This window comes from Aulonocara stuartgranti (genome assembly GCF_965226115.1).
Source record: "Aulonocara stuartgranti genome assembly, chromosome: 5".
Lineage (NCBI taxonomy): Eukaryota > Metazoa > Chordata > Actinopteri > Cichliformes > Cichlidae > Aulonocara > Aulonocara stuartgranti.
In genome coordinates, this window is record NC_138943.1 from 34,787,288 (window position 1) to 34,800,670 (window position 13,383).

Genomic DNA, 13,383 nt, shown 5'->3' on the forward strand with positions numbered 1-13,383 from the left:
TGCTCATGTGATTTTTTCCCCCCTCCACTTACCAAGCATCATAGTCATGTAGCGTTCCTCCATGCCGGCCTGTAGCAGTAGAGGTGGGATGTAGACAGTCCCGGCAGCCATGCACACCTCCAGGCCACATGATAAAGTGTTCACCAGCAACAACTTCCACATCTGACACTGAAACCACTTTTTCACAACCATCTTGGCTCTTCAATTTTTTATTTAGAGACTTATTTGAATGTACAAATGTCTTTAGTCCTGATATGAAATATTAAGTTAATGTAAAGACAACTATTAAACAAAAGGGTTTCCCAGAGGGGTTTTGGCTGGTCATCAGTTTTGGACAGCTTCCTTGTCATGATGTGCTTTGTGAATGAAGCGGTCATCAGAGAACAGCAAAGACAACTTTCTTAAGTTTCCTTTTTATTTGAGGTTCCATTAGCGCCCCAGCAGAGGCCGGCATCTTCACCTGCCAGTGTGGTGTCTTCCTGCATAATTCAAAGAAAGCACAGCAAAGCCTGAAAAAATCGTTGTAAAATCTGGAAAAAGATTACCTTCTATATCTAAATGTGAAATGGGGAAAAGTCATTTTGTTCAATCTATTAGCAAAACCTCAACTCCCATTTTAGCCATTCACCAACTCACATCAATCTACTGAGTCATTTTCTGTTGGGCAGACCATCACTGTGAACTAAAACTAAACTTAGAATTAAAGAAACACTGAAGAAAAAGTACATAAAAACTAGACTTTTGAACAAGATGGAAACTGACTGAAACAATACTGTGCATCAAGGTATTTATAGATAACTAAAAACTAAACCTACACGTGAAAAACTTTTTAGTTAACTAAAATAAAAAAAAATAGACTTAAAAAAACCTCTAACTCTAAAAACTAATAGGAACAATTTCGTGAATTTCGAAAACGGAGTAAAATAAAAACATGGAGGTGACATGCTTAGTTTTACTACCTGTATGTATCTGTATGTTAAAAAATGTAATACAACTTGTTTTTTTCTGTCACGCACATTAATAAAGGATATTTGTCATTTTAATGAGAAATCTTGTGCTTAGTGGCAATTAAAATCATTTTAACTGGTTCAGTATTTATTCCTGATAGATCTTTCTGACTTCCTTTCATTTTTTAGGAAGTATCATCACTGCTTAGAAATCTATAAACATTGCCATAAATGTGGTTTCAGTGTGTTTCTTGCTGTCTAGTGTCATTTACACTATTGTCTATAGATTTCAGTGAAGGTGTAAACATGACTGTAAAATCATCTGGTTTTGAGGACTTTTGAGGCTATAGTCTGAGCTCGTCCTATCCATAAGTGACATGTCCCTTCCCACACACCTTAGAAGCGCTTTGTTGTTTCTTAGGAAAATGAATAGTACCTTTAGGCGTTAGACGTAGAGAGGTATAGAATGTAAGGTGTGTCAGGGATATAGATGATTATTATGGTTTTAAGTGTTGCTATAAGTACACCTTATGGCTCTTTGAATTCTCACAATGTTAAAAATCCTGAGAATGAACGACAAAGAAAACTGCATAATTTGTTAATATGTAACAGTCTGTTTCTTTGTGGTATGTATGCCTCCTGCTTACTGTAAGCTATTGCACATAATTCATTCATTTCCTAATGATTTCATCTGGCACACTGTGTGCGTGCATGTGTGTTATTCACTCACTTGTTAAACCAGAAGCTCCTCTTTCTCTGAGACACACTCTAAAACATTAAGCAATAAACCACTAGCATTTTTATTTCCACTTGCCTCATCAAAGTCCTTTGATCTCTCTTCGAGCAGCAAAAGTTGTTTGAAAAGTCAGCAGTGGCTACTGGTTTTCTTCCTTTAAAGTTCAGTAGCCTGTGGTGTATACAGCTGTGTATGTGCCGCAAATGACAACAAAGGTGAGATTATTACTCACGTCACGCTTTCTGTTAAGGATGTGGGCGGGATTACAGGTAGTGCTGACATTCCTATGTTGGGTTTGTTTTTACATATGTGTTCATATGATTTGCTCAGCTACTGTTGATTTGTAAAGGCTGACACTTGTTGGGGCTACATTTGGAACAACTGAAAAATGTGTTCATTGAATTATTTTTTAAACTATTACTAACTTACTTTGAAACTCAGCACTCAGTAATCTATAGTGCATTTTCTTTTGTCACTTCCTGTAACTGTAGCGTAAGCCCGATGCAAATTATTGCATTATGCTCTGACTGGTTCAACAGTAAATATGAATAAATAAAACGGTCATTGTTTTTCGTGCTAGCCAATCAATCCAAACTCCTTATTTTTATGTCTTTTCTTTTTGTATTTATTTCTCTGTCATCACATCTTCCTCTTGGGTTAAGAGTTTTGGTTTCATCCTCGACAGCACTCTCTCCTTAAAGGCACACAGAAATAATATCACAGGGTCTTCTTATTTTAATCTTAGTAATTTTAACCGCCTTCGCCCTTCACTCACTCCAAACAGTACCACCATACCTGTCGCTGCTCTTGTCACATCTTGTTTTGGATTGCTGTAATTCTCTTCTCTATGGTAAATCATCCATAAACTGCAGTTAGTTCAAAATATTGATATTATATCCAGAATTGGATCCACTGAACAAATAACACCTGCTCTTAAACAGCTCCATCGGCTTCCAGCTCACCTAAGAGTGAATTTCCTACTTCTTACTTTCAAAGTGCTTCATAACCTCGCTCCTCCATATTTATCTGATCTTCTCCATGCGTACCCTCCCTGCTCTTCTTCAGCTTCCCTTCTGTCTGTTACACCTGCTTGCCTCACTACCATGGGGCTCAGAGCCTTTAGCTTGAGCGTCGAGTCCTTGGAATGCACTTCCACCAGATCTGCCAACTACAAACTCTCTGGTTTAAAATTACATCTTAAAACCAATCTATTCAGAATTGCATACCCTTTATTATGACTTGGTCTTATTGTGTTTTTTACCTCGATTAACTTTTATAGTTGTTTTTTATTTGCTTATCTTATGTTTTTATTTTGTTGTACTAATGTAAGTTGACCGTGAAGTTCTTTAAAGGTGCCTATAAATAGAATGTATTATTATTAGTAGTAGTAATTATTTTTGCGTAAATGGCATAGCCCTTCTTTACGTTGGTACACACCTTAGCAACAGTTTCTTGATTCTTAGGAAAATGAGCAGTACCTTTGGGCTAGCAACAGTTCTTCATGCTAGTCGTGAAATGATGTCATACAGCTGAACAGGAAAATGCTAATAATGGCTGCTCTACAGAAGTGCCATTGGTATACTGCAGAGGTGGAAATGTTGGAGGTAATTGTGCTATACTTGTTCAATATAACAAAATATTATTTTAGCGGGGTACACCCTGCGACAGACTGGCGACCTGTCCAGGGTGTACCCCGCCTCTCGCCCTATGACAGCTGGGATAGGCTCCAGCGCCCCCCGCGACCCTAAAAAGGATAAGCGGACGCGAATGGATGGATGGATGGATTATTTTAGTCTGAAATAACTATGGCTAACTTGTCACATTAGTGTCTTGTTGCTATTACAAGAGGACAGGCCTGGACTGGTTATGCGGCATGTGGGGGATTTTCCCAGTGGGTCGACGTACTATGGAGTGGATGGAATGATCGAAGGGCCACTGCGCACCCACCCTTTGAGCACTGACAGGATCCATTTGTGCACTGAGAAATGCTCGAACCTATACATAGGAAACAGTCACTCCACAAACCCACGGCACAACATAGGAGAACCGGCACAACAAGACGAGACTCAGTGAGGAGGAGGAGTAATGTGCTTAGTAAAAAAAAATTTATTTTATTTTAGATTACTCTATTATTTCTAGTGTCCCTTATTATTGTTTTTGCTAGCTGAGCCTGTAAAGCACTTTGGTCATTTATAGTTTTTAAATGTGCTATTATGGAGGCATGTGACACATGAAATAAGGGGCTCTAGTTTTACACTCCAACTTTATTCACCTCCAAACATGAACTGAGCATATTGCGCCCAAACACAGCAGAACCCTTCCTCCCAGCTTGGGTGTGAGTGGAGCCCTCTAGTGGGTCGCCACACTATTCAAATAAAGTTGAAGTTGAAATGAGGGAAAGAAAAAAAGGAAACTGTGGTTCAATTCAGTGAACGCACGCTTCAGAGTACGCATTTTGAGACCTATTACGTCACAGCGACGCAACGATCTGTCCCAATCTGAAGTGTACTCCAAATGCGGTCTCCAAATGCGGTCTCCAAATCCATCCATCCATCCATCCATCCATCCATCCATCCATCTTCATCCGCTTTATCCGAGGCCGGGTCGCGGGGGCAGCAGCCTAAGCAAAGAGGCCCAGACCTCCCTCTCCCCAGCCACCTCCTCCAGCTTATCCCGGGGAACACCAAGGCGTTCCCAGGCCAGCCGAGAGATATAATCTCTCCAGCGTGTCCTGGGTCTGCCCCGAGGCCTCCTCCCAGTGGGACATGCCTAGAATACCTCACCCAGGAGGCGCCCAGGGGGCACCCTTGTCAGATGCCCGAACCACCTCAGCTGGCTCCTTTTGATGTGGAGGAGCAGCGGCTCTACTCTGAGTCCCTCCCAGATGGCCAAACTTCTCACCCTATCTCTAAGGGAGAGGCCAGCCACTCTTCGGAGGAAGCTCATTTCTGCCGCTTGTATCCGCGATCTCGTTCTTTCGGTCACTACCCACAGCTCGTGGCCATAGGTGAGGGTAGGGACGTAGATCGACCGGTAAATTGAGAGCTTCGCTTTTACACTCAGCTCCCTCTTCACCACGATGGACCGGTGCAGCGTCTGCATTACTGCAGCTGCAGCCCCAATCCGTCTGTCGATCTCCGGCTCCCTTCTCCCATCACTCGCGAACAAGACCCTGAGATACTTGAATCCTCCACTTGGGGCAGGAACTCATCCCCGACCCGGAGGGGGCACTCCACCCTTTTCCGGCTGAGAACCATGGCCTCAGATTTGGAGGTGCTGATCCTCATTCCCGCTGCTTCACACTCGGCTGCGAACCGTTCCAGTGCGAGCTGGAGGCCCTCACCCGATGAAGCCAACAGAACCACATCATCTGCAAAAATCAGAGATGAGATTCTGAGGCCACCAAAGCGAAAGCCCTCCGCCACTTGGCTGCGCCTAGAAATCCTGTCCATAAAAATTATGAACAGAACCGGAGACAAAGGGCAGCCCTGGCGGAGCCCATCACCCACCGGGAACGAGTCCGACTTATTGCCGGCAATGCGAACCAAGCTCTTGCAATGGTTGTATAGGGATCGAATGGCCCGTAGCAATGGGCCAGACACCCCATACTCCCGCAACACCTCCCACAGGACACCCCGAGGGACACGGTCGAATGCCTTCTCCAAGTCCACAAAACACATGTAGACTGGTTGGGCAAACTCCCATGCACCCTCAAGTATCCTCGAGAGGATAAAGAGCTGATCCAGTGTTCCGCGACCAGGACGAAAACCACATTGTTCCTCCTGTATCCGAGGTTCGACTAGCGGACGAACTCTCCTTTTCAGCACCCTGGCATAGACTTTCCCAGGGAGGCTGAGGAGTGTGATCCCCCTGTAGTTGGAACACACCCTCCGGTCCCCCTTCTTAAAGATGGGGACCACCACCCCGGTCTGCCAGTCCACGGGTACTGCCCCTGATCTCCACGCAACATTGCAGAGGCGTGTCAACCAGGACAGCCCTACAACGTCCAGAGCCTTCAGGAACTCGGGGCGGACCTCATCAACACCAGGGGCTCTGCCACCAAGGAGTTGTTTAACTGCCTCAGTGACCTCGCCCCCGGAAATTGGCGGGTCATTCCCCTCATCCCCAGACTCTGCTTCCTCCTCGGAAGACGTGTCAGTGGGATTAAGGAGGTCCTCGAAGTATTCCTTCCACCGCCTGACAATTTTCTCAGTCGACGTCAGCAGCGCTCCGCCAGCACTATACACAGTGCAGGTAGAGCACCGCTTTCCCCTCCCGAGACACCTGACGGTTTGCCAGAATCTCTTCGAGGCAGTCCGAAAGTCTTTTTCCATGGCCTCTCCGAACTCCTCCCACACCCGAGTTTTTGCTTCAGCCACTGCCCGAGCCGCATTCCGCTTGGCCTGTCGATACCTGTCGGCTGCCTCCGGAGTCCCACGGGCTAACCAAGCCCGATAGGACTCCTTCTTCAGCCTGGTGGCTCCCTTCACCTCTGGTGTCCACCATTTGGTTCGGGGATTACCACCACGGAAGGCACCAACCACCTTGCGGCCGCAGCTCAATGCAGCAGCTTCGGCAATGGAGACGCTGAACATGGTCCATTCGGACTCAATGTCCCCAGTCTCCCTCGGAATGCGTTGAAGATCTCGCGGACTGGGGCCTCTGCTAGACGTTCCCAGCACACCCTCACTACGCGTTTAGGTGCTCCAGGTCTGTCCAGCGTCCTCCCCCGCCACCTGATCCAACTCACCACCAGGTGGTGATCAGTTGACAGCTCAGCCCCTCTCTTTACCCGAGTGTCCAGAACATATGGTCGCAGGTCTGGTGATACGATTACAAAATCGATCATCGACCTACGGCCTAGAGCGTCCTGGTGCCACGTGCACTTATGGACACTTATGTTTGAACAGGGTGTTCGTTATGGCCAAACTGTGATTAGCACAGAAGTCCAATAACAAAGCACCGCTCGGGTTCAGATCAGGGAGGCCGTTTCTCCCAATCATGCCCCTCCAGGTCTCGCTGTCATTACCCACGTGAGCATTGAAGTCTCCCAGCAGGACAACAGAGTCTCCAGGTGGAGCACCTTCCAGCACCCCCCCCCCCCCCCCCCAGGGACTCTAAGAAGGCTGGGTACTCCGAACTGCCACTCGGGGCATAAGCGCAGATGACAGTCAGGACCCGTTCCCCAACCCTAAGGCGCAGGGAACAAACCCTTTCATCCACCGGGAAAAACCCCAACGTACCGGCAGCAAGCCGAGGGGATATTAGAATACCCTCCCCAGCCCGCCGCCTCTTAACAGGGGCAACTCCAGACTGAGACAGAGTCCAGCCCCTCTCCAGGAGACTGGTTCCAGAGCCCAAGCTATGTGTAGAGGTGAGCCCGACTATATCTAGCCGGTACCTCTCAACCTCACGCACTAACTCAGGCTCCTTCCCCACCAGAGAGGTGACATTCCATGTCCCTATTGCCAGTCTTGGCAGCCGGGGGGTCAGTCCGGGTTTCCAAATCGATTTCCCTAAATTTGAAGTGTGGTCCGGTGTACACTTCGTGGTCCCATATATCCCACAATTCATAGCGCGGCGGTGGGTGTGGATAATTTTGCCAAAAAATACGGCAAACGGCTGAAGCGGAGCGGCCAAAGAGTAAACTTTTAAAAGTAAGTACTGAATATTATGTTACTTATTTATGTGCAAATGTTTAATAATGAACAACATTAAAACATGACTGTTGGCCACATGTCGGCAAAGTTATGTGACATTAGTGATATTTGAACTAACTTGGTTTTAAAGCCTTCACTTTAAAATATACGCCGTTCGATAGTCGACCTTAATCTTACAGAGAATGTGATGATTCTATGGATAATTAAAGTCAGTCATATATCCACAAACACAACAAGCTGAAAGTCAGTGATGCTGCTCGGTTTGCAGTCCTGAATATCGCGGCACAAGCAGGATTCACTGCACTGTTAATGTTAGCTATGTTATATTGCTGCCTCTGTTCGGTGGTGTCGAGCCAAACGGACTTTAACGTGTGTTTGAACGAGCTGACGGTTCACTCGTTAAGCTGAAAGAAAGATGCTTTAATCACACACATGTGTCCACTGTACCATCTGGGAACTCTTCTTGTTTAGCACTCGTAATAACACAAACACTAAATCCTCCTTCTCTTGAGCTGTTTTGTAGAAGTGTCTACACCTGAGACTGTCACCTGTCTGTCTGTCCTGCACTCTCTCTCTGTTTCTTTCTCTCTGATTGTGTAATAAAAGTATGAACATGTGTTTATAAGTTACACTTGTGTTTGAATCCTGCAGCTTATTACACATTTGATTTCCATGTGTGACAACTGCAAGTGTCCAGAGTGAGGACAGACTGAGGGACCCACTGCTGCACATCAGCTGAATCAGTCTTATTAGGTAATGTTTAAATAATTTTATCATTCCAGTGTTTTCAGTGTGGGAGAAAGTACTCAGGGCCTTCAAGTTACACACTATGAAAGGCAGAAACAAGTTTAATGTTCAGAAACCTAAAGTATGTATCAGCAGCAGAATGGAACTAAAAATAAATGTTTGTTTCAGTTCTATGAAGCTTTGAGTATTTTGGATTAGTAGCACTGCTGTGTTTGTTGCATCATATTGCTGTAATTGCTTATATGCTTTATATATTCTGAGGTAAGTTGATCAATAGTGTAACATCATATTCTATATGGATGTTATGTGTTTGTAGACTTTCTGCCCAGTTTGACCCATTTAGCAGAAGTCAGCCTGTTTAAGGCTCTGATATCTATTCTGTATGACTTAAAGCAGTTATGACATGGTCTGATTTTCTCACCCAATAAAGGAATATTTAATATATCGGTCTACTCTTCATTCTATCAGACACAGTTATCACAGCTCGTACGTTTTCTTTTTACACATATATGTAAGCATTGAGCCAAATTAAATAATGCCAACAAATTAAACAAACAATATTTGTCTCTTATATATGATACATCTATATATACACTGTCATAGATGCTTGTCTTTGAGTGATAATTTAAGGTGATAGGAAATATAAATAACAGCAACTTGAATCTTTGACACAAAGTTCAAGTTCACTGGATTGGGACACATGCAGCTAAAACTTTGTGGGAAATGTGAAATTGACCACGATGAATCCGCAGCTTTATTAAACCCGTACATTTATAAGAGAATTTTTTGGAACAATATATGCAGATGATCGTGGGCTCAGAGGGCCTCACAGCCCTATTTCAAAGGCTTCGAAACAATTCAAAATAAACATTTGGAGAACATGTTCAACGTATCGAGAGGAGGTTGCCAAACAGGTATTACCAGCCCCTTTCGTTGCCATTCAAGCGGATGATACAATACACAATTTGTTCATTGCGATCGGCACTGCTTAAACCTCATGCGGCAGCTTGTATGCTCAGGAAGACTCTGACTTGACTTTCAAATTCGCTCATTACTCAGACATAAAAGGAAGGAGACTGATCCAGGATGGGACAGTGAAGTCTATGACATGTCTTTACATCTGGAGGAGGACGTGTTTCTACAGTTTTTGAAGTTTTTCTACAAGCTGATGCAGACCATCATCTGTGCAGTGCAGTACTACTTCAACAACAGAAGACAACTGAGAGAAAGAAGGGGAAAGAGAAGACACAGTAGCATGGAAGAGGAAGAGCATCGTGTCTAAATGACAAAAACAATGCTGCTGCTTTAATGAAGGAGACAGGTAACACTGTGGTTGTGCAGATACAAGAGAGATTCTGGAAAAATGGTCACCTTATTGCTGCACAACATCTGGACTTTGTCCCATGATTTCCCAGTGCTGCACTTGAATGCCCAATCAAAATATGGCCAACTGCAAATAAAGGGTAGGTAGAAACCGAACTGAAATTAATGTACAGTCACCTCCCGTTAGCCTCGAGTCAGTTTTGATCCACCCTCTGCCTGCCACATTCCTGTTTCCAAACACTAAAGCCCCTTTTCCATTAGTACCTACTCGGATCGATTCGGCACGGGTCGCTACGGTTTTAAGGGTTTTCCGTTAGGTCATAGTACCTGGTACCAGGTACTTTTCTAGTACCTGCTCGGCCAGGGTCCCAAGTGATTCAAGCAGGTACTAAAATGTGACATTGGCAGACTGCATGCCACAGGTTGGCTGGTCAGTAGCATCACTCGATGAGTCACAAGAGCCTCTCATTCACAAAACTCAAACCTGTCACTTTTGAAATCCAGCAATGGCTGCAAAAAACGATATCATGGTCCTAGAGTCTGACGAAAAGCCACAGACCGAGCAGCAGGTACATTTCTGCTTCGACGTCCATCTTTGTTGTAGCGTTGTAGCGTTCGTGTGCCATATTAATTACGTTGCGGGACCCACAGATGGGTTGCTATGACGACAATGACGCACATTAGGTAGTACTGAATTGTAATTGAAAAAAAACCCCAAAATGTGCAGGAGGGGCTTATGATATCTACTAATGCTAGCAAGCTTCAGCCATAAAGCAGCAACACCCCAAACGCAGTGGGGAGGTCAGGTCCAAGTTTAAGGGAATTGACTCACTTTTGTAGTCAGCCTCAAGTGGGCATTAGAGGAACTCTAACTGTTGGTTTTCTGTTTTTGTGTTTTTAATGTCGGCTTCATTCTTCAGATTTCCGCTTGGCTGACAGTTACTAAAAACTCTCCCTATCCCACACATAAACCCTGTAATAAACATAACTGTACACAATTACAAATGTAAAATTCATAAGCTTTTGATTCGCTGGTCAATGCAGCTTTTAAACCTTTTTGATAATTCCCCACGTTTTTAGCATTTAAAGTCAGTGACTGCAGCAGAGGTGTCAGCTTATTACAGCTTAGCAAAAAACTGAAAAACCAGTCGACTACTTATTTTTTTGTTTTTTCCTGACGTTGATAGGCAGAACTTCAGTTTTCAGGAGTGAATAAAATGCTGTTTTCTTTAACTGCCATTTTTAATGATAGCTTTATGACCTTTATATCTGTTTGAACTTTATACCAGTGTAACAGCATGGATATGTGGAAGTAAAAAACTCTATTGTGTACTGTCTGTGTCGGTTCTGTCATCCAGGTCATCTAAGGAGCTTGGAAAGAAAAGCGACTGGACTTCTTTAAGTTTATTGAAGATTTTCACCTCTCATCTGAGAAGCTTCTACAGTTCTGAAGAAGCTTTTCAAGCTCTGTAGTCTATTTACTTTTTATTCTACACATTAGAAAAGAAGTCCTAGAGCCCCAAAGCTACAGAGCATGCTGCTTTCTGAAGTGACAATAGAGGGAAAGAAAGCTGTGTAAGAAACACAGTGTTGGTGCGTTGGAGACAATAAAACAGCAGACAGTAAGAATAAAATCAATATTACTCACTTTGTTATTCCAAGTAAAACGAGCATGTTGCCATCTGGTTAGCAGTCACTGGCTTCTACCGCTGTGACCTTAAATACGACTTGGTTTGTGTGTTTTGTGTGTTCAACTCATAGTGTTAACAATGCAGCAATAAAAAGTGCTGAGGAGCCGAGATGTACACAAGTTGTAAAAAGGGAAGCTGAGAGAGAACATGTGCTTACGCCTTCACACAAAGAAGCACAACCACAGACAGTAGAGAGGGTATTGGTGCCACTGTTGTGTCAGAGCAAACATGGGGAGATTTGGTGTTGCAAGGTTGAGAACTCATAGCTATACATGCATAGATGCTGTCAGAATCATAGATACAGTCAGGCTGCATTGCCAGATGAATTGCTGTTAATAGTAACGGTAAGTTGACCTGCGTAATAGCACAGGTATATAAACATTTTCATCAGGAATCAGCAGAAAGATGACCAAAGAATTTGTCTTTATTGATACATACATGTGTGTTTGCATTGCCACTTAACAGGCCAAGAGAGGCGAGCCACACAGCATAAAAATGAAGCCAGGGCATGGTAAAAACTGCACTCTTACTAATGGGACCTTGAGGCTAGTTCCAAACAGAGCAAATCCCTATTGGCTCCCATGTTGAATTGACCAACTTTACAGCATTAAAAAGCATGTTTACAGCCTGGTAGAGACCATTGTTTTGGTCTCTTTGGACAGTTTCACCCTTTCACCCAACTATGAGGTGGCTGTTAGGAATTAGGACCATGGACAGTATTGCTGATAGCTGTCTGGAAGGCCTTGATAGTTGAACCTCTTCACTGTGTTTATGCAGTTGGTGTCTTTTCTAGCATTTTAATGACATTTTCTCACAAACAATATAGCCTGCCATTCATCCGAATTTGTATTTCAGTTACAGTGAACAGTCAAATTCTGTTACCTCACTATTCTACTAATTGGCTCTAATTGGATGCTACACATGGCTGTGTGTTGGATTTTTGCAGTTTATGGATGCAGCTTGCGAGCCAAGCTTGCAAGCATTAGTTGATACCCTGACACTTCACCATTTCTTCCTTAAAGTTTCATCTTCTTTGTAGATAATGAACAAATTCTACCAGAAACATTTAAAACATGCCAAGCGTGATCAAACAGAAATGAAAATTTAGGATAAGTAATTTTTTATTGATTACTTTAGACTACTACCTTCAAAAAATTACATTAAAATATTTTGTGGTTGTATGGAAGAGATACATTACATTAACCAAATATCTTCTCTAAAGTTGATGGCTAATATGTTACTAATGTAACTAACTATTAAGCATCAAACAGACACCAAGCAGGATAGCCTTCCTCTTTGAGTTGTTTTTGTAGACACGTGACATTTTGGGGTTTTTGATTTCTCTACACTCCTTTAGACATTTCTGGACAAAAACCTGCTTCAACTAAATATGTAAACCAAAACACAACTCTTGAAAAGTTTTAAAAACCTGCCACAAAGGCGAGGTTAGCTCTGCAGTGCAGACAACAATATGGGGCACCGACACTACAGCTGCTTGTTCCACTGTCTGTATTAAAAAATATTGAAGATGAGCTTTAATTTGAGACATGCTGTTATACAATCAACGCAGCTGATTGCTGGTGATTCCATAAATGACATACCAGAGAGTTAAAAGAAAGAACACATAGACAAGACTACATAGACAAGTATTGGGCCATCTACACATTTCAGCTCCAGCAGCTTTTATGACATCTCATTCTACATCCGTTGGATTGCTCCTATTCCTTTGTAGATATTACAGCTTCCACTTTTCTGGGAAGGCTTTCTATGATTTTGGAAAGAAGGACACACTTTTGTCCATACATGAAGAAAGGAAATCGTAAGGTCCCACGCCATGAAGCTCCCAGTACAGTTTTTGTGCTGATGTTAATGCCAGGGGAGCTTTGGAGATGCACTATGGACTTCAACGACCCCTGTTTGTACCTACGTTCTTTACGGTGGTTAGGTTGCTGTGATTCCTCCACTTTCCAATATCACTCACACATGATAGTGGAATATCTAGGAGAAGCTAAATTTCACAAATTGTTCAACAGGGGCATCATTTTGCAGAACTATACCAAAATTCAGTGAGTCTCAGATAAAGTCACTGACAATAACTAAAGAAATGTCATTTATATACTATTTAAAAAATTTAAAGCAACACAAAGAAAACACATTAAGGTCTGGGTAATGTGTTAGGAATGAAACGATGCCACATCATTTTAGAGAAATGAAAACGATTAACCTTAAGACAGCTGAACTCAAAGAGTCCTTCTGTGGATACGCATCACGAGACCATC

The 13,383-nt window shown here is 43.3% G+C and overlaps 1 protein-coding gene across 3 annotated transcripts in view; it reads right to left on the reverse strand.

Annotated features, from left to right (window-relative positions):
• The window catches only part of slc45a3 (solute carrier family 45 member 3), a 131,066-nt gene that overhangs the window by 12,006 nt on the left and 105,677 nt on the right, over positions 1–13,383 (reverse strand). Inside the window, exons 1-2 of one of the 3 annotated variants that reach the window (XM_082533576.1) lie at positions 1,762–2,041; positions 33–479 (exon numbers count right to left, since the gene is read on the reverse strand). The exons of 1 other annotated variant lie outside the window; for it this stretch is intronic. In XM_082533576.1, the coding sequence (XP_082389702.1) occupies positions 33–192 (160 nt within the window). In that variant the 5' untranslated portion in view covers positions 193–479; positions 1,762–2,041. Of the gene's footprint in view, positions 1–32; positions 480–1,677; positions 2,042–13,383 lie in introns of those variants that run through there. One more of the 3 variants, XM_082533577.1, reaches the window with a different exon arrangement.